General features: G+C 47.5%; 1 protein-coding gene across 1 annotated transcript in view; it reads left to right on the top strand.

Moving 5' to 3' along the window:
• PSMA6 (proteasome 20S subunit alpha 6) overlaps window positions 1-26,634 on the top strand; it is a 68,513-nt gene extending 41,879 nt beyond the window's left edge. The window contains exons 6-7 of the mRNA XM_069638442.1: window positions 21,985-22,079; window positions 26,431-26,634. Of these exons, the coding sequence (XP_069494543.1) occupies window positions 21,985-22,079; window positions 26,431-26,488 (153 nt within the window). The 3' untranslated portion in view covers window positions 26,489-26,634. The remainder of the gene's footprint in view (window positions 1-21,984; window positions 22,080-26,430) is intronic.
• Window positions 26,635-27,918: the final 1,284 nt, after the last annotated feature.

Genomic DNA, 27,918 nt, shown 5'->3' with positions numbered 1-27,918 from the left:
CATCTTTTCTCTTTCCTGGTCTCGAGTGCCCGGCTGCTCTTTCGGTGGCCTCAATTCACCCAGTTTTCATGGATCAGCATCAAAGGTCGCTCCGCACACGCACCGGACCTTCCCCCGTCTAGGGATGGGTAGCCAGCATGCCTTTTCTTACGGAATGTCGACTTTATTCACAGGATCTGTGGCGGATCAACGGGAGCTCCTCGAGAGCACGTCCCTTCATGGAGCCATCAAGCCACGCCCCCCTCGCCAGATTTATTATCAACTACCCACTAACACCTGGGATCTTCCCACCAGCATGCAAAACCTCTCAAGTCAAACCGCTACTAAAAATACTAAAAAAGCCCCCTCTTCACCCCCTCGTCCCCTTCAATTGTTTATTATTTGTAATGCGCAGGCATACCCTCGGGTAACCGTGCGCAGCATTTGCATGAGATTGCGAAGCTTAGTTACAACAGACAACATTATGTACATACGCATATTGGAAGTAAAGCAGGATGTATACATATATACATATATGCAGATAAGCAGTAGTTGGTACACACAGTGGGCCGTACAATATATACAAATGACAGGAGTATAGAAACTATCACCTGGATGAATTTAGTGGGCCTACGTTTTCAACCATAGAATTAACTTGGATCGGAAGTTCTGATAATGCAGGTCCATTCTGAGAGGGGGGGTCGGTAGGGAGTTCCACAGTTTAGCTGCTTTTACTGGGAGATGCCACCCCCCATGGTAGAGCATTGGAAATTGGGTGCAGAGAGGCAGTCTTTATGAGCTGTTCTTGTAGGTCTCAGGGAGGACTGTCTATGAAATCTGTCAGTCAGATAAATAGGGGCAGCGTTGTTGAGGGATTTGTGGGTGAGGGAGGCAGTTTTTAAAAGAATTTTATCCAAGATGGGGAGACAATTGTTCTGTTGGCAGTATGCTGTAATATGCTCTCTTATGGAGATGCTCAGAGCTGCTCTAAGAGCGTTGTTCTGGAGAGTTTGAAGTTTGTTGGTGATGGCTTTAGAAGACCCAAGATAGAGAGCATTGCAATAATCCAGACGGGACAGTATTGGTGCCCTAGCGAGGGTCAAGCAACTGGTGTCTGACAGAAGGGTTTGGCTGCGCAGATCAGCTTACACGTGTAGGCCGTGGATGAGGCTAGGGAGTTCACCTGTCTATTGATGGAGAAGGTGGAATCCAGGTAGAAGCCTAGGGTTTTGACCTCTTGTCCCACTTTAATGTTGCCATCAATCGTTAAAGGGCAGTAGGCAGAGCCTCATTTCTTTAGGCTAGTGGTAGTACCTAGGATAATGAGTTCAGTTTTATCATCATTCAGGCATAGTCCATGTGTGGCCATCCATGCCTGGATGATGTAGACCCTATTCACCAAGGCCAAATCCTTGTCATAATCTCCAGAAAGCGGAAGGAGGATCTGGGTATCATTTGCGTAGTTAGTGTAGGTGATACCGAGATGATCCAGATCATCGAAAAGGGGCTTGGTAAATATATTGTACAGGGTGGGGGAGACGCAGGAACCCTGTGGCACGCCACAAGTAATTGGTATGGGGTCTCCTGCAGCTGTGGGTGAAAAGACCCTCCTAGTTCTACCGTTAAGGAAAGATCTGATCCATGTAATGGCCTCAGCTGAGAAATGAGCCGAGGTGTGTAGGTGCGTACATAAGACTGTGTGATCGACCAGGTCGAATGCTGCAGAGAGGTCTAGGAGGAGTAAGGCAGCTTGGCTGTTATCTCTGAGCTTGTCGATCTGTGCTTTAAGGTCGATGAGGGCCGTCCGTCTCAGTTCCGTGTTGAGGACGGAAACCGGATTGTCTGGCTCCTAATAGGTGGTGTTCTTTCAAATACTTCTGTTTTTGAATATAAGCTATCTTATCTAATATTTTTAGGAGAAATGGTACGGTTGTTATGGGTCTATAGTTAGTAGCCAGGATTGTTTTAGGTTGGTGGGGATGGAACCAGTGGAGAAGGAGGCATTGATTAATGTCGTGATGAAAGGGGACAAGGTGCGGGCAGCATCTTTGAGCTGTGCAGGGCACAGATCGCCCTAACAGTTGGATGGTTTCAGAGACATAATAGTTTTTTCTACTTCCAATATGGAGACTTTAGTGAAGTTGAAGCAGGTAGTTTCCCTTGAGGTGGACTTCTCGGGCAGTTTGGAAGGGAGGGCGGGGGGGTCATTCAAGGAAGCTTTTTTTTTTTTTTTTTGTAGGATATTTTATTTTGTAGACTAGCGATCTTGTTGGCTAAGGCATTTTGGATTTCTGAACACCAGTTTTTATCTTTGTTGAAGGTATCTGGAAGAGCTATGGGGGTTTCTTCTACTTTCAGGATGGAAAATAATTCCTTCATGTTTGATTTTGCTTGGGATATGCGGGAATCAAAGGAGGAACTTCTTTTTTAGAGGGCAGCTAGTTTAGTGAGTAAGTTTATTAGCTGCTGAGGGGAGTTTTTTTCCAGGTGACTTCCCAATTTCTTTTTGGTTGTCGTAAACTTTTAAGGAATGGTGTGTACCGTTTTTTTCAAGTGGGTTTTAGGCTTGCTAGGTCTGAGTTTGAGGGGGGCGATTAGATCCAATGAGGTGGCCATGCTTTTATTGTATTCTTCGACCAAAGGCTCAGGATTCAGGTTCTCAGGTAGTGTTTGTGGGGGAGTATGTTTGGGATAAGTGTCTCCACCGTAATACTCTTGTTTCTCGTGAATGTGGGTGGGGCCCTAGTGCTAGGCAAGGGTGGGAGTCGGATAGTCGGGTAGTCGAGAGCATGAATATCAGTTTGTGGTCAGTCCAGGCTAATGGTGAGATGTCTGTGATGTTAGCTAGGCAGTTGTGGTCAGCCAGCCAATGAAGTGTTCTGCCCTAAACGTGTCGGTTCCGTGCATCTTTGGGTGAATCCTAATTCAGTGAGGGTATTAAGAGTAGTACTGGCAGTTAGGTCATCGGGGTCGTTGAAGCCCATAATTGTAGTACCCTAGGGTGAGTACTTGGGTAGAGCTTTTGAGGTTGCTAGATAAAATGGTGTTAATGTGACTCTCTGACAGGCCCCACTGTCTCAAGTGGTACGCTTAATAATCAAGTGGTAAGCAAGTGTTCTTGCCAGTGTTATTATAGTTTGCAATTCCTCAAAACTTGGTATGTTGAATTATTGTGGGGGTGGGGCCGGAGGTGGGAATTGGGGAAGGGAGTTAATACTAAAAATACCGACAACCTGGTTCATTTTGATGTTTTTGCTGGCTGGGTTGGCTTTCTCACCCAACCTTATATGTATGTTGTCAATAAAAATAAAGTTTAAAAAAAAAAATTGGTGTTCATCTCCTCGTCAGAAGTACCAATTGGGCCTGGGGGGCGATAGATCAAATGAATATTTAGGGTTTGTGCATTGGTAAGAGGGACTTTAACGGAGAGTAGTTCACAAGAAAGGACGTTAATAGTGGTTACATTTCTCATGGTCATTCTCATGGTTTTACCTCCCCATTTCAAATAATTGCTTCATAGCCAAAACAGCCTATTCCCATTGTGGCCACTTTGCAGAATCCCACTGCCTTCTTGACCCTGGCCAGTCAAGCTTCAGACCCCTCAACGGAACTGAATCCCCCTGTCTCAATCTGGGATGATCTGAAAAGAACTGCAGACACTGAGGACTGCGCCACACTCATCCTCCTTGACCTCATGATAGCCTACGACACGACCAACCACTCCATCCTCATGAACGGACTTCTACCTAGGCATTAGGGACTCTGCCCCGAGATGGATCTGGTCTTTCCTGTCCGACCACTACCAAATAACCATTCTCCATCTTTTCTCCTCTGCCCCCCTGTTCTTCTCAGAGCCTCTCTCCCCTCTTTAACCTTTACCTCTCGCTGCGCTCATCCGACCCTACAATCTCAAATGTCACCACTATGTCGATGACACTCGGGTCATCCTCAAGATTCCCAAATCCCCATCTTCACCTGTTCCCTGATCTGCAGCTTGCCTCTCAGACATTGACTGCTGGATGATGAGCAGCAACCTCCTCTACCCTGGGGAAAACCGAAATATTAATCTCTGGCAAAAGCGCTTGTTCCCCCAACCTATCCCTGGGCCGCCTGTCTTCGGACATGCACCCATTGCAGAAGTCAAATGATGCACACTTAGCTCGGCCATGATCCTCTCCCACCACATCAACGCAGTCTCCAGATCATGCACCTTCCATCTCTGCATTCTCAAGCAGGTTTTTCCTTTCCTCTCCTACCAACTCAAAGCTCCCAACTGATTCAAAATGCTACAGCAAGGCTCCTCCCTCTCACTCTCCCCCAGAGAACCTATCCCTGCACTCTGGGTACTTCACTGGCTGCCATCTGCCGTCGGGCCTCCTTCAAAGCCATGTGCATTACCCACCGAGCAGTCGATGAGAAAAAGCCTGTTTTCCTCCAAAACAAACTCACTCTGGGCCATCACTCCCAAATTCTCAGATTGGGTTCGGCACACCTACTGCTACTATCGCCCGCCCCCCATCCCACTCCTCTTTCAAGTTCTCCACACTGAGAGGATCCTGCTTCTCCGTCCTGAAACCCACCATCTGGAACCCCCCCCAGTCAGGAAAGCTGTCAAAAAGCTGGCTGATCCCTACTGCATCTTGTACTCTCCCCACCCCGTGCAACCCCCCCAACCCCTACAAGATCCATCCTGCAGACCCCACCCCCGTGCAATCCCTCTAGTTGGTCTTTCAGCCACCTTTACTTGTATGTTATCTGAGCGCGACCACCTCAAACCCCCACCCTTGAAGCCCGCCAAACCGTGTACAGAGGACTCAAGAATGTATCCAGTAAACTTACACATGTGAAGAGTCCTGACAGTGGGCTGGGTATTTGATCTCAACGGGCTCAGGGGATGATCAATGCATCACACTTAAAAGCACCTAATGTCAAGCCATTGTATCAATTTGGAGGATGATGATCAATTACAGCTGAATCTTCAATTCCAGTCGGCATTGTATGCAACTTTAGTATAAGCGGGCCGCAACTAGACATGTAAGGTGGGAATTTTCAGAATTTAAGGACCCGGGGATGGTAAAGTATCTTTCCACTCAGAGGGTGAGTTTCCATCTATTTATTCGTTGGTTTATTCGTTTATAGCACTTGGATCGTATGTGCGACTAAGCACTGCTCTTTGCACATGGATTGAATTGAGGCATTAGCCATGGTGGTTTGTGAAGCTAACACATTTTCCCCCCTCGCACGCTGCTCCTTTGTAACCTAGCCGAAGGCACACACGCACACACTCCAGAAAGATTGCCAATAAAAAAGCATCCCTGATGGTGGAGAGCCCTTACCCACCTCTTATACCTGGCTTGAACTTCAATCCAGTTTCTGAATCCGAGATGACACACATCATTGAAGGCCTCAAACCCTACCGATGCCAAGGTGATATCTGCCCTGCTGCTATCATCAAAGACTGTGCTGAACCCTTGGTCCTGTTCTTTGCCACCCTCAACGCCTCTTTTGCCTCCTGCAAAGTCCCTTCCAACCGCAAAGACTCTTGGGTCCCCCTGCTAAAAAAAAAATACTTCCTTTAACCCTAATATCTATCCCTACTATCAATCACCCTATTACTGTCCCTTTCCTGCTCAAAATCCTTGACCGTGCTGCCTACCTACAAATTCAACACCACCTTGAATCCAAGACCTTGCTGGGCCTGCGCCAATCTGGCTTCCGCCCTAGCTAAGGAACTGAAAAAATTAAAAATCGGTTGGATGGGATTAAAGACGTCGGCCATCCAGCCCTCCTCTTGCTTCTGGACCCGTCGGCAGCCTTGATTTGTGGTGGACCACCAAATCCTATGCAAGCACCTAGCCTCAGCAGCCCACTTCTCGCCAGACACCATTGCCTGGAGCTCACCATTCCTATCGGAAAGAACCATGACAGTGTTCGCCCCAATGAAGCAGCTCTCCACCCCCTCCCCCCAACCCCATTCACCGCAGTACCACACGGCTCATGTCTCTCCAGCACTTACATTCACTAAACACCTTTTCGATCGGCTTGACGATAAAGTAATCTCTTACACTAACTATGCGGCTGATACGCAGATTCTTCTCCACCTTTCTGGAAACTATGCCCTGGTCACTGAAAACCTACTTTTTGTCTACCACACAATCCAGGCGTGGATGGCCGCTAACCTCCTACTTCAACGATAAAAAAACAGAAATTTTAATAGTCTCACACCTCCTTGAACAAACTCGACCCAGAGTATACATTTTGCTTCATTCATGGCCACACCATCCAAGTGTCGGATACTGTCAAAACGTTGGGTGTATAACTGGATGCTACTCTGCCGCTCTCAAAGGAAGTTCTGCAATTGCCTCTTCAGCTGCCCACCCCTCCAAACTCCTGAATGCCTACAGACCCTTCGTTTTTTTCAGAAAGATGCATCACCATCGCCAGAGCTCTAATAGGATCAAGGTTAGACTACTCTAATGCCCTATTTGTAGACACCTCCGCTCGCAACATCAGTAAGCGGCATTATCCAAAATAACACGCTCAGACCTGCCCTCCGCGTACTCAAGCGAGAACACATCTCGTAGGCCAAAAACAAAAATGCACATTGGCTTCCCATCCGGGAACGGATTACTTTCAAATCACTAGCCATCTACAAATGCCAAAAAAAAAACGGCTCCTAGGTACCGTCACACAAATACCTCCAACCCGCCAGATCTACCAGATTCTCATGACCCCTGCTCGCCATTCCGAGATTCAGGCACACCAAATCTGGTGGGGTTAGCTTCCTGCTCATTGCTGCCAGAAACTGGAACATATTACCCTTGCATCTTAGTGCGCTTAATAAATGTAAAAATAAATAACTCTAATGGCTGAAATGCACTATGCATAACGGCACTTCCCAACGTTCCCATATCTGGACTTTGGTCCCTCCGAGGGTGTTCAACCCAGAGCGCGTTGGGACCATAATAAAGGTGTAAGGTGCTATACAAATGACAGAATTATTCAATGAATAACCATTCTGTGGGCGAGGGCTGTAATGGTGGTTGTGTCAATGTACAGCTCGTGCCACTGGGCTGTAATGTCAATTTAATATGACTAAATCACAATAGAAGAGTTGCAGAATGTTTTCAGAACCTTGCAGTGTGTGTGGTGAAGATCCTACACATACACCTCGAGGGAAGGAGTTCATCTAGCCAACCATTGTGCTGGTAGTTTTCTCTCCCTGGAGCTTAACTTGAATTTCGAGCAACGGAAACTAACTTAAAGGAAAGAACCTTGCCCAGCTTGCTTGATCTGGGGTTTCTGACTTCATCCAGATCTCTGCGGCCCATGGGGCCGAGCTTACTTTTCACGTGCAGGGATTGTAACATTGAAGCTGCCTGGACTGTCCAGACGTCCTCGAGCCAGGAGAGTTACCAGCGGTTGGTCCTTTGAGGTAATTGCTGGAATGGGTCATGGGGTTTGCACAAATGGGCAGAACTTAGACCGGGCCGCGTAGCTTTCTTGACTTTCCTTTAGTCGAGTAATACATGCACGTGGAATCAATTGTACCAGATACAGGATGACAGTTAATGGGTCAATGGGGAGAACTGGAAACACTATTTGCATGCTAGAAGATCTATGCACTAATAAGTTATTCCAGGTCAAAATTTCAGTTCAGGACTATGCCATGCTCTTAGGCACCAGAGTGGCTTACCCTGAATTTAAGTTCACCCAGAATCTGAGCCAGGCCAGGTTAAAGCCGATGAACTGCAAGGGAGATGTGTGTCCCGCCGTTATACGCAAGGCATGTGCCCTGCTGTTAATTCCCCTGATCGCCAAATTTGTGAACGCCTCATTCAGGGAAAACTGCATCCCAAATGACGAACAGGGGTGGATTTTTCCACTTATCAAAGCCCTCTTTGGATCCAAATGAGCCAGACCATTACCAGCCGGTTACTAACGTTCCTTAGATACTCAAGATACTTGACAAAGCTGCTCCGGTTCAAATGTTTCTTCTAGATCATGACATCCTCTGCCAGAAAAGGCTTCAGGCGTGCACACAGCACCGAATCAACCTTGCATGACTTACAACATATTTAAGATCATGGAGAAAGGTTATACAGCTATGCTTGTGCTACTATCTATCCGTGCGCTAAAGCGTGGCTGAGACTCTCCCTGGGCCGATTCCCCCCCTACCTGGAGGGACTCCCAGACCTCTTCATGCAGATATCCACAGCTTTTGATTTAGTGGATCATACCATACTTGCGGATAGACTACGTAGCACAGATCATTTCTCATCAGCCACAGAATGGATAAAGCCATTTCTTGCAAGGCATGGGTCTTTTTCAATGGGGCTAGGGCAGAGGAGTTCACTGTAGCATGCAGGGTTCCACAGGGCTCTTGCATGGCGCCTGCACTCTTCAACATCTTTATGCTCCCTTGTTCAAACAGCTGGATGAAGCAGGCATATGTGCCAATTATGCAAATGACACGCAATGACTTGGTCCTCCGACGGAGAACTATACCATCGACTCCCTGTCTTTGAATTCCATTTACGATCAGTTCAATCATGGATGCGAGCCAATGAGTTTGCGCTCAATGATGCCAAATCCGAACGAATGGTTCTGGGCACTAATCCGAAATTGCGTAAATTGAGCCCCCCACATCGATGCTTTAATGTGGCCGGTTGCACCATTAATACCCAGTCTAAGGTTAACTCTCTGGGTCTTCCTAGATCAGGAGCTTTCCATGAAAGGCCAAGTAAATCGTCTGGTCTCCTCCACCTCAAACCACCTGAAACTGCTCGCATAGCTTCGCCTTGTTTTGAATACCACCAACTGCACCACTATTGCGCATGCCATCGTGGGGGCAAAATTGCACTTTTGTTCCGGTCTGCTGTTGGTACTGCCAAAGTTGATATTGCTCGTCTACAGGTTATTCAAAATAATGCAGTTTGCATAGTGGAGTGACTGCCGAGATCTGACCACGTGACCGCCAGGAAAGCTCTACACTCCCTAGTAGGATCATCTTTCGTGTGCACTGTATTACGCACAAATGTTTGAATGGGCAGCGGCCCAAGTACTGGTCTAATTGCATCTCCTAGTCCAATAATGCAGGTCTCCTGGAAATTCCCTGCACTAGACTCTCCTGCGTAGCCCAAGGATCCTTTCCACATGCAGCACCTTAAAACTGGAATGCACTACCCCCAGACCTGAGAACGTGTACCTCGCTATCCAGGTTTAAGCAAGGGCTGAAACCAGTCCTCTTTTCTTAATACTACGCCTTCCTCGACTTCTGCTTCTTCTGTTTACTCCTTTGTTGTTGCCTGTTTGTCTTGTTAAGCGCCACTATGCCTCTGTTCGCGTGCTAAATAAATACATACTAGAAGTTGTATCAGCAACCTCTAAAGTGCTCTGACCCCAAACAGGTAACAAAAGGAAGTGGGGGGGGGGGGGCTCCTGTGATCTTAGGGTTGGGTTTGGACACTACTGGAAGGCAGTTGAGTGGTCTCGGTGGACCAGCTCTGGAAACTGCCCATGTATCCTGGCCTTTTTGGCTCTGCGTTCCTTGGCTCCATTCCTGCATTGTCAGGAAGCCGGTGCTTGCTAGAAAGTGCGTGAAGTTGATCATAGCACTGTCATTTGACAGTCAACGACATGGTTGGTGGGAACCAGGTTGAGGGGGTGCGACTCCTTGTCTGGTGCTGGCAGATCGGCTTTATGTCCTGGAAGTGCGGCAGATGAGTGGCCTTCATGCAGATGTGCAACTGTGACACCAGTCTTGTGGTGATGCAGGTGCTTGATTGGAGGTCCGTTCGTATATGGTGGCTGCACACGGATTTCTGGGTACCGTAACTATGGGTTTTACCTATTACGCTGCAGCCATGAGGTGGAAACTTTGAGCTGCAGGCCTGTGCAGTGCAGCGGTAGCAGTGTTTGCTGGCTCAGTGGGTAGAGGCTCCTTCCCACGCTCTCAGGGTGGTCTTTGGGCTGCTGCTGTTTCATTTGAAATGTTCCCTGGACAGTAGTCGCATGAAGTTTTTACAAAGTCCTTCAATACAAAGTATGAAAATGTTGCCAGCAATAAGGCCACCAAACAAGCTATTTTTAAATATGCAAAAGTACAACATAGTAACGCTTGGCAACATTGCCAATAAAACCTCCACAATCACCTTAACTCCGTTCCTAACTCTCAACCTTTTAGTCTACCCTGAACCCTTACCTTACACCAACCAGTCAGCGCGCTAAAGCATTTTATTTGCATGTGACTCAATTACAAAACACCAAACAAATAGAAAATGAACAGTGAACCTAACTCCGCCCCATCTCCAGCTCGCCACAAATTCTAGTCCTTAACCAAACAATTGTTCTAATCCTAAGCTTAGCCTAAACTGTATTGCAACTCAACACCCTAATGCTTACTCTGCCCCTAACCCCTAGGTTTATTCTAACCCCTACCCTGAGCCAATATCACTCAGACCTCTACAACCAAACAATTCCTTTCTTTAACGCTTTCCCAAACCATTACTCTATTAGCCCTACCATAACCCCTGCCGCTACCCTTACACTTACCCTGGCACTTAATCTACCCAAACCACAACATCGCCAGCCATCCCCTATTTCTAATTAAAATCTTTAATCTAACCCGAACTCCTGTCTTTTCCCCAACCCTTCTCCTAAACCTTCTTAATCCTAACCCTTATCCTCGCAGCGCTGCATTTTTGGCTACCTTTCGCTTGTTGTTTTCTTTCACTGCAGAGGTATTTTTACCATGAATTTTACACTGGCTTTGTTTGAGTTGCTAGCATCTGCTTGGGTGCACTGTTTGTGTAGGAGCTCCTGCTAACCAGGAGATCAGTGGGTTCTCACTGTGGGTGTTGTTATCCCCGCTGACCCCTTTGCACACATCTCTGATGCAAGTCTGCTGGATTCTCCTTTGGAGGTCTGGCTCCACAGAACTGGTCAGGAGATGGTATATGCTGTCGGATAACGGTTGTGGCACTTGGTTGCAGGTTTCTCCTGCAATCGCGTCTTGTCACTATGCAAGCAGAAGCGGGTTCCAGGATTCCTAGGGTCTTGTCTCTGGCTATCCCAGCTCAGAAGAGTGTCACTCAGGCAAAGTCTCACTCTGGATGCTTGATGATCAGAGTTATTACTGGCACTTCAATGAAGTTGTTTGAAGTACTAGCACAGAGTCTTTGGTACTTCTAGTGGGGTTGGGATGCTTCATATCTTCTGTTAAGCTGATGCATTCTGTGGAGTTTGACTCCCGACCTAATTTTCTTATTCACAAGGTGGCACCCTGCAGTTTCCTAGCATGAACAGTTTGGACTGCGGCTGGAGAAAATCTGTTCTTTAAATGGACTGTTTATCAGAAACCATGGTCTGGCTGTTGGGTAGCTACCTGGATTTTTTGGTTTTTCGGTGGCCATAAGGCTTTCCATTAGAATACTGTCCTAGCCTACAGTCCAAGAATGAGTTGCACTGCTACAAACCAGGTAGAACCTGCCAGCGAGAAGGTACATATTTAGTCTCTCTTGCCCAAAGAAGCCTGCAGATTCCTGTCTGATCTCCAGGAATCTGAGCCGAGGGGGTAGCGCCTCTAACCGGTAGGCAGTGAATAAGTCAAACATGTCGAAAGACATGTCGAAAAAAGTCAATTTTTTTTCGAATGTCATTTTTTATTTTACATGTATTTTTGGGCTATCGTGCGTTTAAAATTTTTTTTTTTTTTTTTAAAAAGGGGGGACCCCCATTTCGAACAGAATTTTAAAAAAGGACATTCGAAAAAAAGAAGAATTCTGACTATTTTTTTTCAACATTTTGACTTTCGACATTTTGTGATTCGACTTTCACTATAAACCCCTCTAACCAAAGAAGCGAAGCGGGGAAGAATGTTAGAACATGACAAGGATTTTGCAAGCTTCTTGCAGCTTAGCAATGTCTGTCTTGCAGAATCCTGTGGTGTCCTTGTCCTCAATTGAATTCCTGTGTGCCCTAGTGTCGCTTTACCAACGAGGAGCCCCTGTCCATACCTCCCCAGCATGAAGCTCTGAGAAGCCAAGTTAACAATGGAAGTGTGCCTGAGCAGCAGGGCTTGGACCAGTGGTGGGCAACCTTTGGCCCTCCAGATGTTTTGGCCTACAACTCCCATTATCCCTCACCATTGACTATGCTGGTTGTGGTTGATGGGAGCCAAAACATCTGGAGGGCTGCAGGTTTCTCAGCACTGGATTGGACAAGGCTGCCTTGTTGTCAAATACAGTTAACGGAGCCTGGCCAGTACAAATAAACTATTTATGGCTAGGTTGTATAAAGTTAATCCCAGTGATAAGGTAAATGGCACACACGCAGTCCTAGTTTAGTAGCCCCAAATGGGTTGCCCTTTAAATCTCAAGCGTTATAAGTTACAAGGCCTCAATGCACTTTACTACTCTTAAGGAGTCCAGCCCTACTCAATGTTCAGGTTTGCTACAGGTAAGTGACCCTAGTCAAACGGGTAGATGGGGCCATTGGAACACACATGCACTCCTTATTGCTCGACTGGTTCAACCATAGGACACAATAGGCTTGACAAGGAGACTCGAAACTGTATAGAATTCCAGCAGTATTGTCTGTGTTGGTGCTATAGAAAATGTAGACGACCCAACCTTCTGTCCCAAGTGGCAGTGGGAAAGACTCCTGACCCAGATTCCACCTCTTGGCCCGGTTGGGTAGCTACTTCTAGAGATCGGGCTTTCTGTGGGAAAAGGTGGCAGATGAAGAGGCATACGCTTTCTCAACCCTGACCCTGAGTGGAGCAAGACCTCAGGTGATGGTGAATCGCTGGGGTGACGGGCTTCACCTTCTGGTCGGCTGCCGAGGGGTTGTGGGGTCAAGGTGTCTTTTGGTGCTTAGGCCAGGCTTTTGGCAGGATGACAGCAAAGTATGAAGATGGCTGGACTTGGCTTCTTTGGGAGCAGGAAATGTAATGGGGACTCTTCAGCGGATGGATGGTTCCAGCAGGACCTTTCTCATGGTGAGAGAGTAGCAGGTTCATGGTGAGGGCTCACCGGTGCAGAGGATGCCCACCGCGTTTCCAGCCCCATGGCTAAGAGGGGCACATAAAGCACTGCAGTCCGGCCCCAGGGGGTTTCAGGCTATTTGCAGTCTCCAGGGGGTGGGTTTCAGACGGGTCGGCCCCACCAGCCCATGTAACAGGCTTGCTGTTCAGGGATTCCCAGTTGAGGGGAAGGCAGATGTGGCGATGATTCAGCCAATGCTGGTTGTAGCAGCAGTCGGTCTGCATTGACCGCTTCCATTCGGCGGTAGGCTGTCCATAATGGCTTCAGATTCCCTCCTTCTATTTCAGGTAAAGCTGGGGAGACACCAGCCTTCCAGTGCTAGGGACATGCAACTCTGCCCGATCGGGGACAGCCAGCCACCTTTTCTACAACCACTCAATGGCTGTTCCCACTAGCTCAGTTGAGCAAAACCCTGGCCAGGCATCCTGTTGGGACCCTCATGGAAGTGCCTGCCCGTGTAAGGCCATTCCCGACCTGAAAGGACAGGTAGAATGTGTAAAAAGTTGAACGTGAAGAACAGGGCTCAGACCACGAAGACCAGCCATTTTGAGAACATGGTGCTCAAAAAGGCAACACCAAATTAACAAAGGTTTAGGATAGTGCACTGGAAAGGGATTGCTTCACTGCCATCTGTCTGTTCTATGCACATCACGAAAGTAACTCCAATGTTATTTTTAGAAATGAAAACGGTACATGTCGTATGCCTGCAGCAGTTTTAGGTGTTTGTGCTGCAGTGCAGAAACAACGGGAGAATCTCTACCTGCAATGGGAGCCTCAAGGACTACTCCATGCACCCCAAAGGAGATGAGTGGAGCCAGGGGGCCGTGACACTAATAAGGCCTCACTGAGCCCAAAAGTCAATCGAATTCCAAACCTGGAGGGAAGATTAAGAGAAATCTTTCCTCGTGCACAGTATCCCAGTGGGCTCTTCATTTCACACTGTGCACCTGCGCTACGCCATGTATGAAGTGTGCCGGACAGTATTCCAATCTACAAGACCTGTGCTCTTCATTGCACACTGTGCCACCGGTGCTCCGCCATGTATGAGGTGTGCCTGACAGTATCCCAATGTACAAGAACTGTTCTCTTCATTTCACACTGTGCACCTGCGCTACGCCATGTATGAAGTGTGCCGGACGGTATCCCAGTGTACAAGACCTGTGCTCTTCATTTCACACTGTGCACCGGTGCTCCGCCATGTATGAGGTGTGCCGGACAGTATCCCAATGTACAAGACCTGTGCTCTTCATTTCACACTGTGCACCGGTGCTCCGCCATGTATGAGGTGTGCCGTACAGTATCCCAATGTACAAGACCTGTGCTCTTCATTTCACACTGTGCACCGGTGCTCCGCCATGTATGAGGTGTGCCGTACAGTATCCCAATGTACAAGACCTGTGCTCTTCATTTCACACTGTGCACCGGTGCTCTGCCATGTATGAGGTGTGCCGGACGGTATCCCAGTGTACAAGACCTGTGCAGTTAATTTCACACTGTGCACCTTCGCTACGCCATGTATGTGAGATGTGCTGTTCAGACAGACCAACATTTTTTTAAATGTAAAATATATATATATATTATTTTTTTACTCCATGCTAAAATGCAATACCTGTAAGACACAAGCTACCTCTACCCCAGAACATCAAAGAGGGCCTTTATCTTTGGAACACCGTTTCTCATGCACGTCTTCCGCTGCACTTCAGATTTTGGGAGAACAGGACTCTCAGAACTTGCAGGTGAAATCTGCTGTTCCACGTTCCGGCGTCCCTCTTCTTCCACTTCTGTGTTTTGCCAGCATTGTACCTTTCTGCTTCTACTACAGCCTGCACTCAAGCTCACGTTCCAGCTCCTTCCACTCCTTCGCTTAAACTGCACCCAAGGGGCTCTTTTATGCCTCCCAGGTTCAGTGATAATTTTGAGGTGTTGGCTATTAGCCTCAATTGCCGCAATGGCTACCAGACTAAGCTAGATTGCCTGACTTTGACAACTGCATGCCTCCTCAGCCCTCTTCCTCGTCTCAGTACCTCTAGGATTCTGGGGCTCGTAGTTTCTTTCCGTAAAGTTAGTTATTTCAATATTTGAATTACTTACAAGGGTAGATTTAATTCCCTGGACATTTTTGAGAAAGGGGGGGGGTGCTGCTATGAGAATTAGCGGTTACAGAGGAAGATGGTTTATGGAAGACCTTTCCATAATCCTTTACATTGTACCCTTGGGATTGAGGAAGGTGTTTTAGTTTGGGATACCCAAAAAGATTTTTACTTTAGTGAAGTTTGCTTAGATTTGATAACCTTAGGGTTGACAACCTTCAATCTAATGAGTTTTTAGACATTTAAATGATAATGCGCCAATACCTCTTTAGGTACATTGGGATGAGTCTTGCTGTTGGAGGACAAACTGTCTCATCCCACAGGATCTTCCCAGCCCCTCGGTCCTGTCTCCTCCCAGTTGATTCTCCCTCAATACAGCACCCCCACGGTTGGGATCAGGAAGCGTCTGCCCTTCCCTGACCACTTGGGAGAAGACTGTGTAGGCAGGATTCTAAACATAAGCCGCATGAAAACTGTGGGCATCAAGCAAATCATGACCCCCCCCCCCCCCACCCCACGGGATCGCACTTTGCCACACATACACACATTTCTCTCCAATATGCCTCCCAGCAGTCCACCTTTCCTCTTTCTACCGGTCTAACCACCACACCTCCCGAAAATTGCAGAATCCCTGCTACATAAACCATGACATGCCCTTGCACTACCCCCACACACCCGCTATCATTTAATTAATTTCACAGGTAGCTTTTTACTCCCATGGCCACTTGCCCCCACATGAGCGGAGGGGGTTGCAGGTCACATTTCTGTTTTGTACAGGGGAAGGTGTTGCATTTTATATATTGTTGTGCTCTTGGCCACAGCTGGACAAAGCTATTTTCTATCTGTTTTGCCATTTAGTGGCCCATCTTCATGTATTAAAGTAAAAAAGAGCTCTCCTGCAACCAAGTCACGTCAGCATTTTCTGCTGAAGATACTTTAGAGAGCCTATCATCTTGATGTGATAAACCTAGGGTCATGACGAGGCACCCCAAATCTGTGGTGTATAAAGTATTTGAAATCATAGGGAAATAATCGGTATCAGGTATTAATATCCCCAACAAAAATATCGCCGTAAATATGGCCGTTTGGTTCGCCATAGGCGATATTTTTATTGGGTACATTAAAAAGTGATGTGGGGGGGTCCCCTGCAGGGTCCATTGTGAATTTCGCCGCAAAAATATGGCGATATTTTTGTATGGTGATATTTTTTGTGGCAAAATGATCACATGGCACCAAATCTGCAGTGGGTTAGTCCTTCGAATTCCTTTCTGAAAATGGGTAAAGAAACTGCACAGAACTGTGTGCTAAAAGTCTGCTTTGTGCACTTTCAGAAGTATCAAGGGCCTCCGTTTCCTCCACCTTTGTTTGCTCACGCCACGCTGGCCGTTTGCCACGCTAAGGAGAGGGCAAATATCCCTGCTTGATGATTGGAGTGTCCGGCTCTCTGGCCTGTCTTATCCAGACTCTGCCGAGCTGCTGCTGGTGCTCTGGCAATTCTGACAGTGTTGCCTGGCTCCTGCTCTCCAGAGGCTCTCCAGTCAGGGCTTCTCACGTGTGAATGCTCCTGGTTGTTTCGCCATTGTATGTGGGCACAGAGGCTCTCCAGTCAGGGCTTCTCACGTGTGAATGCTCCTGGTTGTTTCGCCATTGTATGTGGGCACAGAGGCTCTCCAGTCAGGGCTTCTCACGTGTGAATGCTCCTGGTTGTTTCGCCATTGTATGTGGGCACAGAGGCTCTCCAGTCAGGGCTTCTCACGTGTGAATGCTACTGGTTGTTTCGCCATTGTATGTGGGCACAGAGGCTCTCCAGTCAGGGCTTCTCACGTGTGAATGCTCCTGGTTGTTTCGCCATTGTATGTGGGCACAGAGGCTCTCCAGTCAGGGCTTCTCACGTGTGAATGCCCTTGGTTGTTTCGCCATTGTATGTGGGCACAGAGGCTCTCCAGTCAGGGCTTCTCACGTGTGAATGCTCCTGGTTGTTTCGCCATTGTATGTGGGCACAGAGGCTCTCCAGTCAGGGCTTCTCACGTGTGAATGCTCCTGGTTGTTTCGCCATTGTATGTGGGCACAGAGGCCCTCCAGTCAGGGCTTCTCACGTGTGAATGCTCCTGGTTGTTTCGCCATTGTATGTGGGCACAGAGGCCCCCCAGTCAGGGCTTCTCACGTGTGAATGCTCCTGGTTGTTTCGCCATTGTATGTGGGCACAGAGGCTCTCCAGTCAGGGCTTCTCACGTGTGAATGCTCCTGGTTGTTTCGCCATTGTATGTGGGCACAGAGGCTCTCCAGTCAGGGCTTCTCACGTGTGAATGCTCCTGGTTGTTTCGCCATTGTATGTGGGCACAGAGGCTCTCCAGTCAGGGCTTCTCACGTGTGAATGCTCCTGGTTGTTTCGCCATTGTATGTGGGCACAGAGGACTCTTGGTCGTTTCCAAACATGCAGATTGGGGCTCTCCATAGTTTTGGGCCCTCTTTGGGTCTAGTAGGTATGTTTAGTGGTGCACTGCAATGGGGTTGGTGTGGCTCAACATCTCAGTTCCCTTCACTCCACCTCCCCGCCCTATTACGATGGTTCCCTGGAAGCCTGCTGGTGATTCCCTCCCCAAAATGTCCGTCTGCCGGAGCAGAAGCTTCCTGCAGTCGAGGTCTGGTTTCAGCTGCTCTGCTGGGAAGATCAGCAGCAGGGAACTGCCTGTGGAGCCTGCAGCCCTGAACATCCACTTTAAAAGGCACGAGAGAGCCTGGATCTTTTATGGAGAAGTCCATTGAAGGTGCTGGGGCTCGCCAAGAAAATGGGAACAGGAGACCGTCTCAAATTAGAGACTTTCTAAAGAGTAGCGTAAAACTTCCTGTCTGAGCAGAGAAAAGGTGAATGATATGCAAGAGGCTGAGTGTGTAGAGAGGCAGACACATGCCACGTCAATCCCTCACTTCTAGAGAGTGCCAACAGGTGTGATGTTCCTGTAGCAGCACTGTGGGCTGACGGTACTATTCAAGTGGGCCATAATATGGCCTTAACCACCCATTCCAAGGGCTGGAACGGGTATTAATGGCCCGGAGCCTGAGTTAAGAGGGCTGAGCGAAGCGATGGCTTTTAATGAGGGCCCCAGGACTTTGCCACCCGTTCCAGCCCTTGGAACGGGTGGTTAACGCCATACGTACCCGTTCCATGGGCTGGGCTGGGGCTAATTTAATTTTTTTTTCCGTTCTGTGAATGGGTCTGCTCGCAGTGTCCTGTTCACGGAACGAAAAGACTGTTCAAAAATGGCCAGCATGGAAAAGGAAGGGAGGGCTCCATACAGAGCCCCTCTTCCTTTTCCATGACTGCCTGACGCATAAGAGGAAGCAGCCGCCACTGCAGTGATGCAAGTGGGGAAGGGGTGGGATGCAGATGGCGGGTGGGGGAAGCGGCCATCGGGCGGCTTGCAACACTGTCTAACCCTGGGAGATTCAGCCAGCGGTCCTAGCCTTCTGTGTAGCTGGCTCCCCTGCCGAGGATGCTAACTTTTCAGAATCTAGCCACAGTGTTTTCTTTTATTTAACTTCTAGTTTCACATTGTCTGAATGCCATGCATGATTTATTTGTATTCTTGGTAGGGGACTGGGTGGTGGTGTCCTCGTTTTCTTGCCTCTTAAGTGCCGTTAACCTCTATCATTTCTTCTGTAGGTCAGAGGCCAACTGTTATCACTGCTTCGGATTTAAATCGGGCAAACTGTTCTAAGGCATGACTTGTTAGCTTTATTACATGCCCAGACCCTTAGGTTTCATGGCGAGGTTACAGACAGCTTATTGAGATATTAGACAGTGACATTCACAGCGTGGTTTACAGTAAAAACAAATACAGCGTTTTTACAAGATGTACACAAGCGTGTGCCGCATATTTACAAAATCTCAAGGCAGTTTTATTTGTATTGGTTAACCACGTTTTCACCAGTTTTTTAAAGCTCAAGAAAGCACCCTCTTTTTTGATACTGAGGGAGGGAGTTCCAGTGTTTCGGGGGGGGGGGCTAGGTATTGAAAACTGCTGCCCCCTGGTTTGGTATTCTTATAGCGGGGTGTCGCTAACAGTAGATGGTTATTGGATTTTAGGGTTCTTGTAATTTTTTTTTAGGTAGTGCCTTGTTTGGGTAGATGGGTGCTATTTCCTGTTGACATTTGAATGTTATAAATAGGGTTTTGAAGATAACTCTAGCTGCGACAGGCAACCAATGGTGATCTCTTCTGGTCTTGGATATGTGGTCCAATTTCCTAATTCCCAGGGCGACCCGTAGAACTTTTTTTTTTGTATCAGTTGTCGTTTTTTTAGATTGGTAATGGAGGTGCCTAGTAGTAAAACATTGCAGTAGTCGAGTCGTGAAAGAGTCTGGGCTCTGGCCAGTGTAATGCAGTTATTGGCGGTAAGGAATTGTCTGCTTAGAGCAATTCATTTGGCTGTGCATGCGGTGGAAGATGAGAGGCTGCTGATGTGCTTGGCCATTGAGAGGTTAGCATCCAAGTATACTCCTAAGGTTTTTACTTGCTTCAAGACCGGTATCGTGGTGCCATCAATGATGATCGAGGTGTAGTCAAAGTGGAGGCCACCTATTGTGGACTGGGAGCCCACAATGAGAATCGCTCTTCTCATCGTTGAAGCAGAGACTATTTAATGCCATCCAGTTTTGTAGGAGGGCATAGATTTTGTTAATAATCAGTGTATCTTGGGTGTAGTTCCCTGTGAGTGGGATGAGGATCTGGGTGTCATCTGCAAAATGTGTGTAGATGACACCCATAGCGAAGGCTGAAAATAGGAGTTTAGTATAAGCGTTCGAGTGCGTGAGAGGGCCGAGCCTTGGGGTACTCCAATGGGGACTGGGATGGGATCTGCAGCTTTATTGCCTGTCGAGACTCTAGGTTAGTTAATTTAAGAAAAGATTTAATCCACGTGGTGGCATCAGTGGAGAAGTTGGTCTTTAGCTAGGGTGGAGCAGAGTTTGTCACGGTCCACAAGGTCAAACGCAGCAGAGGGATCTAACAAGAGGAGCATGTAAAGTTTGCCTGAGTCTCTAATGGTTCCATCTGGATTTTAAGGTCCAGTAGGGCTGTTTCCGTACTGTGGTTAGGCCTGAACCCGGATTGTCTCGTACAAAGGAGCTGGTTGTGTTCCAGATGGGCTTGATTATATGCTATTTTGTCGAGGATTTTAAGTAAAAAGGGAACTGTCTTTATTGGCCGGTAATTGGTGGGTAGAGAGGAACAGTTGGATCTAGAGAGGGTTTTTTTTTTAGTAGAGAAGTAACCCAAGCTTCTGTAATGCTGGCTGGGACCAGTTTGGCATTGAGTGAAGCACTCACAAAGTTGGTAATGATGGGTGTAAGTGTATGGGCACATGATTTGACTATTTGTGCTGGGATGGAATCTCCTTTACAGTTTGATGATTTGAGTTTGGAGATGGTGTCTAAGATTAACTCTTGGGAGACTGGGGTGAAGAATAATAGAGGGCTGGTGTTGACAGCAGGATTCAGGATGTGGTTATCACTGGCAGATTTGTTAGCTAGTAGTTGCTTTTTGGTTGTAATTTTAGTTTGTAGAAGATTAATTTTGGCAGCTAGAGCATCTTGTATGGTGCTGCACCATTCTTTGCTAGACTTGGTAGAATTATTTGTCGGGGTGGGGTTTTCCAATTCTCTCAGGATTGAGAAGTTCTTTGGAGTCAGAGGCAGCGTAGTTGATCCGAGTGTTGGCGGCATTGGCTTTGAACGTGATAATGGCTGATTTGTAGTTTTTGCTCGCTGTCTGAAAGGCTTTTTCTGGCTCTGGGGAGGGGTGTTTTCTATGTGCATGTTTGAGGGTGCGTTTCTTTCTCCTAAGAGCAAGAAGATCATCATTAAACCAAACGCATGAACGTTTGTCGGTTTTGGTGGTTAGAGGGGCTTCAGCATTAATGGTGGAGGTGAGCCAGTTTTGGTATGGGTTTGGTAGGAGACGAGGGTTATCGCTGGAAATTGGCTTTGTGACTAGGACTTTGCTCAGTATGGGGCTGAGGTTATCAGGGGTGAGCTTGCAAGATTTCTGGCTTCATAAGTGTTGGTTAATTTAGATTCGATTGGGGGGGTTCATCAGAGATGATGGTAAATTGGATGTTGTGGTGATGCGTCCAATTGAGTGGGGAGATGGTCAGTGGTGATGGTCGTATTGTGTGTGAGTATCCAATCTAAGGTTCTACCCTTAATATGGGTAGGGGTGTTCACAAGTTGTGTGAAGCTCATACCTTTGAGGGCGGGGTGTAGGGCTTCTGCTTTGGTGTCTAGGCTATTGTTAAATCCTAGATTAAGATCTCCGAGGATGACCCATTTAGTGTTGGGTTTGATGAGAGGAGCAAGCAGAATTCCCATTCCCGTGGGGAATGTCACTGGTTAGGATATCCTGCAGGAATGTTCCTGCCAAGACTGGCTCGTTTCACTTCCTCTTCCCCTTACTATGCTCTGTGCCTCAGGTTTCCTCTTACTTTGATGTCATTTTGTGTTCTCTTATTACCTTCCCTACTTGGAGGCATAGTTCCTTGCCCTTTGGAAAGTCACTGTTTGCTGCTTTCCTCTGACTTGTCAACATGAGAAGCGGTGGAAGAAGAAAGTTGCTTATCTGCAACAGTGCATCTTGGGATGAATATCTGGGGTGTCGCAGCATTCTTCAGTCATTAATGTTTATCACTTTCACAAGAAAATGGGGCGTTATCCTGTTGGCCCTTTACTCTATTAGGCCAATTGAAACAGTCTCTGCCCCCCTCCCCGGCGCTCCCACCATTCCCGATGCTGTTGGCTGGGTGGGACAGGGTTGGAGTGAGGTGGGTGTTGTTCCCCTTTCTGCTAGTCAATCTATCCCTTTTGGTTTTCAGACGGCGATCACCTGTCTGTCCACCGTCTTGTCCATCGACTTCAAGCCCTCTGAGCTGGAGGTGGGAGTAGTAACTTTGCAAAACCCCAAATTCAGGTGAGTTTCCAATTTGCTGTGTGAAAGTTTCCAATATTGTGCACACTTTTCAGAATATGTCCTGTCAACTGCCCTGTATCGCCACCTAATGACATAGGCCCAACATTTGTAAATGTAGGGGTGATGGAAAGGAAAGCCTCCATTTTTTTAAATTTTTTTTTATTTATTTAATTGGCCTTTGCATACTGTGCATCTGTAAGTGGGGTGTTCGGGCAGTTTTAAGTTGGCTGTGATGGGAGCCTCTGTATACGTGGCTCCAGACCTACATTTTTGCATGTAGATGGGTCTTCCTGCCAGCGGTGGCCTCCTGTGCGGCTGACCTGGTTACCTTCTGCATGCCTCTGCGTTTGTGCAGGTAATGTCACTGTTAACCTGGAAACGCCTTGATCTAGTACTTCCTGATTTTAAAGGATTAAAATCGCTAATGGATTCCTTTCTCCAAATGTGCGGCTTCGGATTCTAAATTAGCCCGGCATGTTGACCTTCTGCCATGCAGATGCAGCCTGCACACCCAAGGCACATAATGCTTTTAGTGTTTTTGGCACTGTGCCACACCGCCTTTCAAATGTACTGAGAATGTCCCAGATGATGTAACCTGAGACTGTGCTTTCTGTCCAGTCTTGCTGCGGTTTCTTCCCTTCCTTTAGATTGAGCCGGGTCAGCCTTTCGAGGGAAGGTGGCTAAGGGCCGGTTTCACATTACCCATTATTAGAGGTTCTTCTAATGACTTGAGTCTGTATTGTGTGTTTGAATGAAGTGTAACGGTATGATCGTGACTGGCCCCCGCGCCATCCTCACCTTTCGGGATTTCGCACCAAGCGCAAGACCACCTGCTGCAGAAGACCAGTATCGCGCAATCGCAGTGCATGCGCAAGAGGAGGCTTTTATTTCATGGTGGCATGCCTTTACCCGCTGCAGTAGCACCACTAGTCTTGAGTGCTTAGTTGGCATAGACTCTGCAGCTTTTGGGGTGCACTTGTGACAGAAATCGAAATGAAGATTGGATAAGCAGGCTGCTAAAAGCAGCTCCTGGTATCCGGCATTAACCAGTCCGCAGGAGCGATCACTGGGGAAGGGAGAGCTAGTACATAGTGTTCTGCAAATCAGATTTGCATATAAAATGCAAACGTAACACGTTGCCCACTTATGAAATGTCAAATAAATGTGTTCGAATACGCATTTATAGATCCCAAATGCACAAAGTTATTGTCGCATAGGTATGTCTATTCGGCATCAGTTGGCCTGGGAAGCCAAAAGTTGCTCCTGGTAGCTGTTGGTGTCAAGATAATCCAGCTCTACAAGACTAAAAGCAGGTGCTAAATAGCTCCCAGCTCCCCTGAACATGGTGTGCGAGTGGGGCCTGGGGGAGGGGGCGGGGAGAATCCTGGCAGAATGCACTAGCTTCTCATGAGACTTGACCGTTAGTACTGCTTACAAGCAAAGTAAGGTAACATGTGACCGGATGCGGCACAGGCGGATGGCACTACTGAAATATGGCAAGGGAGCTGAAGGGTATTCCACCTTTAAGCATGGCAAGAGCCCCACCGATGCAAAAGCCTGCAAAGGTAATGCGCTGCTAGACAGACTGGCACAGAAAACAGAGCGCGTAAAGCATATTTATGACAAGTTGTCCATAAAAAGATCTGGAGTGATCGCAATAAAAATATAGGCAACCTTAATTCAATTGTGTAGAATGAACTCTGGGGGTGTTTTGTTAAACAAAAAACAGTTGAAAGCAAAACGGAGAGAAACTCCCAAACTAGCCCTGAAGATCCTTTTCAGATCATGGAAGGTTGGCAGCACGTGTGCCCTTCAGGCGTAAAGGCGAGCAATTCTTTCCCCATAAGCTAGGCTTGTTTCTTGGTACCATGCTGCTGGTTCATTTGGTTTGTCATGATGGTGATTCCCTTTCTTTTTATTTAAAGTGTCCTGGACACTTTGTTGTATTTTCATCCTGTGGTTTTCCTTGTTAAGTCTTCTGAGTTGGGCACCGAGTGTGTTGCCTGGCCAGTCTGGTTTTTGGATCCGCTTCTAGGGCCTGCTTGTTGTCCCCTCGTTCCTCCTCTTTCGTTTTGTGCTTGACCTTTCTTTTCTGATCCGTTCTCTGCTTCCTTCTCTCTTCATCTTCCCATGTCTCTCGCCCCACGCCACACTCCTACTTTACTTCCTCCGCTAGTGTCGCTTTATTCTCTTCACAGCCTGAGACAGTTCTGCATGTGTGTTTCTGTCACTTTTCCCCCTCCTCCTGCTCCGCTAGTTGCTTTTCCTCATCTCACAGGCTGTTGGACGATTTACCTTTGACTTGGCCCAGCGTTGACTTGATACGAGCCCATCCACTTCCTGAATTTCTTCATTTTCCTCTCTTGGCTCTGCAATCTGCTCCTGCTTTCCGCTACATTTTCCTCCAGGGAGGGGGGAATAGAGAAGTCTAGCAAAAGAATCTGTGGGGGTCAGAATGCATATTGCACCAGTGCCCGACAGGGTGACTTTGCGTGCCTTTTCCCCTCACGGTCAGCCTTGCCCTCAGTCGGCCTATCACAGTGGACTAAGGCCTTCCAGTGATCCTAAAGTGCACCTGGAGAGTGAGATTTGTATTTCTTCAGGATTATATTGTGTGCTCAGTGATTGGCTCCTCTGGCTTTTAAGTGCTGGAAGTGGGGCTGGGAGCCATGTTGCATGGGATAGCCTGTTACCAAGGTAAGTTTCTTGCTCCGAGCGATCCTTCTAATGTTCTGGGACTGGGATCCGGAGATGCTTCACAAAGTATTCAGTTAAGCCTTTCTACTATGTTTTATTATCCAGGATAATATTGAGATTATATTTGCCTGCTTGCTCTTATTCAAGTTCTAAGACACATGTCCCACAGTGGCATTGTACTCCTGTGCTATCCACAATGTTTGGCAAAGCATGGATGAATTCCAGGTTCGCTGTCAAGCATTTTTGAGCTGTTGGGCTATCCTGTATTTGTATTTATATTTGAGGTGCATGTTAAGACACGCAGCACTTACGTAGGTGCAGCAGGTGCCTTGCAATGGAGCTTACCAAATAGGATAATCCAGGTGATATATAGGATGCCGTTTCGCATGAGCTTGTGAAAATTATGAACAGGCCATGGGCACGCCAGCTATGTATACAAGGGTGTGCACGTGAAGTTACGAGGAAGTGAGTGTGGCTGTGGAATGTAACTGGCCATTGATGGGAGAATCAGAATGCGATCAGCTGCCAGGGAGTTCCAGTGGTGGGGGTGGTTTTATTTTGGATTGTATTTTGCGCACTGCTGCCTTTTATTTGAGTGATGAGGAGAAGCAAGAAAGCGAGAGGATGCACAAAGGAATGGGACAGTGATTGTAGCTGTGGAAAGGCCTGTAGTGCATGGTTACATCTGGAAGGACCAGGGATTGTTTCGAAGCCCGCTAGACATTTGTAGAATGATTACTTGTGCAAGCAAACCTTCTAGTGAAACGGGGGGTGGAGTGAGGAGATGGGGGCTGGTGAACGGGAGGTTGTAGAGGGTACGAGTACCAAGGTTGAGAATTTTGCAGAAGGTTGAGGGGATGGCCTAACTGAAGGCTGGCGCAGTGGTCCATTTGGCTACGTTCTATAGTGACTGTGTTTCCGTTGAGGGGTAGGTAGGGTGTTCTTGGCAGGAAGACTGCAAAGTGCCACCCAGCGGCGCATGGTAGACGGGCAGGTTTTTGGGAGGCAGTGGAGTTTAAGGCCGAACACGGACCAAATGTCAGGAAAAGGCAAAGTAAGCGATTAGTTTACCGAAGGAGGTGGTCTAGAGGATGGAGAGTAGTGGGCAAGGGACCCTACTCTTGTGCAAGTAGAGTTCCAGGAGACTTAGATAGTTTGGTCCGAGACGGAAGAGGCTGTGCAGTGCTGTCTTGGATACCAAAGAAGGCTAGATGGGCAACTCCCAGCTTCAATTGATGGGCGGAGTTGGAGACTGTAGTCTAGTTACTGCCACTGCAGGTTGTAATTCCAACACTTTGTTTGAGAAGCTGCTTACTGTCCCAAATGCTGTACATGTATTTTTAAAGTGGGAGCAGTGGACATGGTACTTTTAAAAATATCAACATTGTGTGCTCACGAGTAAAAATGTCCAGTCTTGAAAGAGCCTATTGCTTCCGGCCACTCCTAGCACTTTTGGCTCCTATCGCTGCCCACCAGTGCCAGGGTGCGGCTAGGAACCTCCATGGTGCACGCATATGGTGTGTTTTTGATGCGTTGTGTTGGTTCTCATTGTCTGAATTCCCACCTGGGTGTACTTTCTTTAAAGCCGCCTTACGTAGTGCAGCACGAAATTCAATCTGACTTGCTCATTAATGTCGTCCTTGTTTTTTTGCAGGATCCTCACAGAAGCTGAGATCGACGTGCACTTGGTAGCTCTCGCTGAGCGGGACTAGCCCCTTATTTTCTTATCCTTGGACGCTGTCCTTGGCCTGAGTACTGAGATAACGCCACCGTTGGTAGGCGCTCACTGGCTGTGGGACAAGGACAAAAATTTGCTGCATTCTGTTTTACGCTGTAGAAATAAAGAGGTTTTGGAGAAGCGTGTTGTACTGGTTTGCATCTGTTTGGCTGGTTCGGAAGGTGTGCACCTATGGCATGGCAGGCCCCGATGCATTGGACTGAGCGGGGGTGCCTTTGCCCTGAAGGGGGCCTCTTGGAAGGGGCATTAGTGTTGCGGGGGAGCTCAGTTTACTGTTTGTCGTGTCCGGAATTGGGACGTAAGACTAAGTTCCCAGGTTAAGTTTGCCAAATGTTTCAAACCAGATCTGCTGAACTGTGTAAAAACAAGCAAGACTCTTAACCCGCGCCCCTCAGCGCTTTGGTTGCTGGAGAGCAAGATTTAATTTAATATGTCTGAAGTAAAACCACCAGCCTTAAGAGTCCAATCCTTACATCTTGATAAACTGGGGTTTCAAAACCGTGGCCATCTCCTGAGGGAGTACTGTAATGTGGGGCTTCGTTGAAGTGAAGTATTGGAGGTCTCTTTGGGGGGGGGGGGGATCGGGCAGGGGGGGAATGGGTGGGGGGGGGTCCCTTGCAAGGCTCCACGTTGTGGAATGTGATCAAGCAAACACTGCCCAGTCTGCAAGTTGCTGAAATGTTTGAGTCCACACTTTACCTCAAAGCTCCATGCACTCTGAGCACCATCGAGTCGTGATGCCTCCCAGGAGGCTGCGCAAACGTCTAGTCCCCGGAGGTATTGGCATACTTGGTCGAAAAAACATTTGACCTTTTACTTTTGACTGCATTTTTTTAGTTATTTTTTATTTTGCTTGAAATTCAGTCAAATGTATTTAAAAGAAAATATATATATAATCAAATGTATTTACACGGCCACAGTAGTGGCCGTGTAGTTATGGTTAAGTTGCTAATCCCATAGGAAGAGCACTTTTTGGGCGGCTTATAACTTGGCTCTCCCTGGACGAATCCTCACCAAACGTTGCAAAAAAAAGTATATGGCCCACTCTGAATGTGTTTGCAAAGTTTGAGGTTTGGTCCGGGGGGGGGGGCAAAGTTATAGGGGGGGATCCCAAATTTTATTTTTTTCCCATAGACTGAATGGGGAAAAAACTTTGCTCACGCCTACAGTCCAAACAGTTGGACGGATTTTCAACAAATTTGCGGCAGGAGCAGCGGCTTTGTCCCGAAAGCGTGCTTTTGTAAATTTGGTGACAATCCGTCCAGGCGTTTATTAAAAAAATTACCAAAAAGTAGGTCACAAAAAATGTGTGATATCTATGTCCGGTCCGCGGTCACACTTCCCTGTTCGGTCCGCAGACAGTGTCCTGATTGGCTAATCTGCTTGTGTCATGTCATTTTAGAA

The sequence above is a fragment of the Ambystoma mexicanum genome, chromosome 14, assembly GCF_040938575.1.
Source record: "Ambystoma mexicanum isolate Mex_15411 chromosome 14, UKY_AmexF1_1, whole genome shotgun sequence".
Lineage (NCBI taxonomy): Eukaryota > Metazoa > Chordata > Amphibia > Caudata > Ambystomatidae > Ambystoma > Ambystoma mexicanum.
Note: the sequence above shows the minus strand (reverse complement) of the source record. Positions and strands in the feature narration are given on the sequence as shown.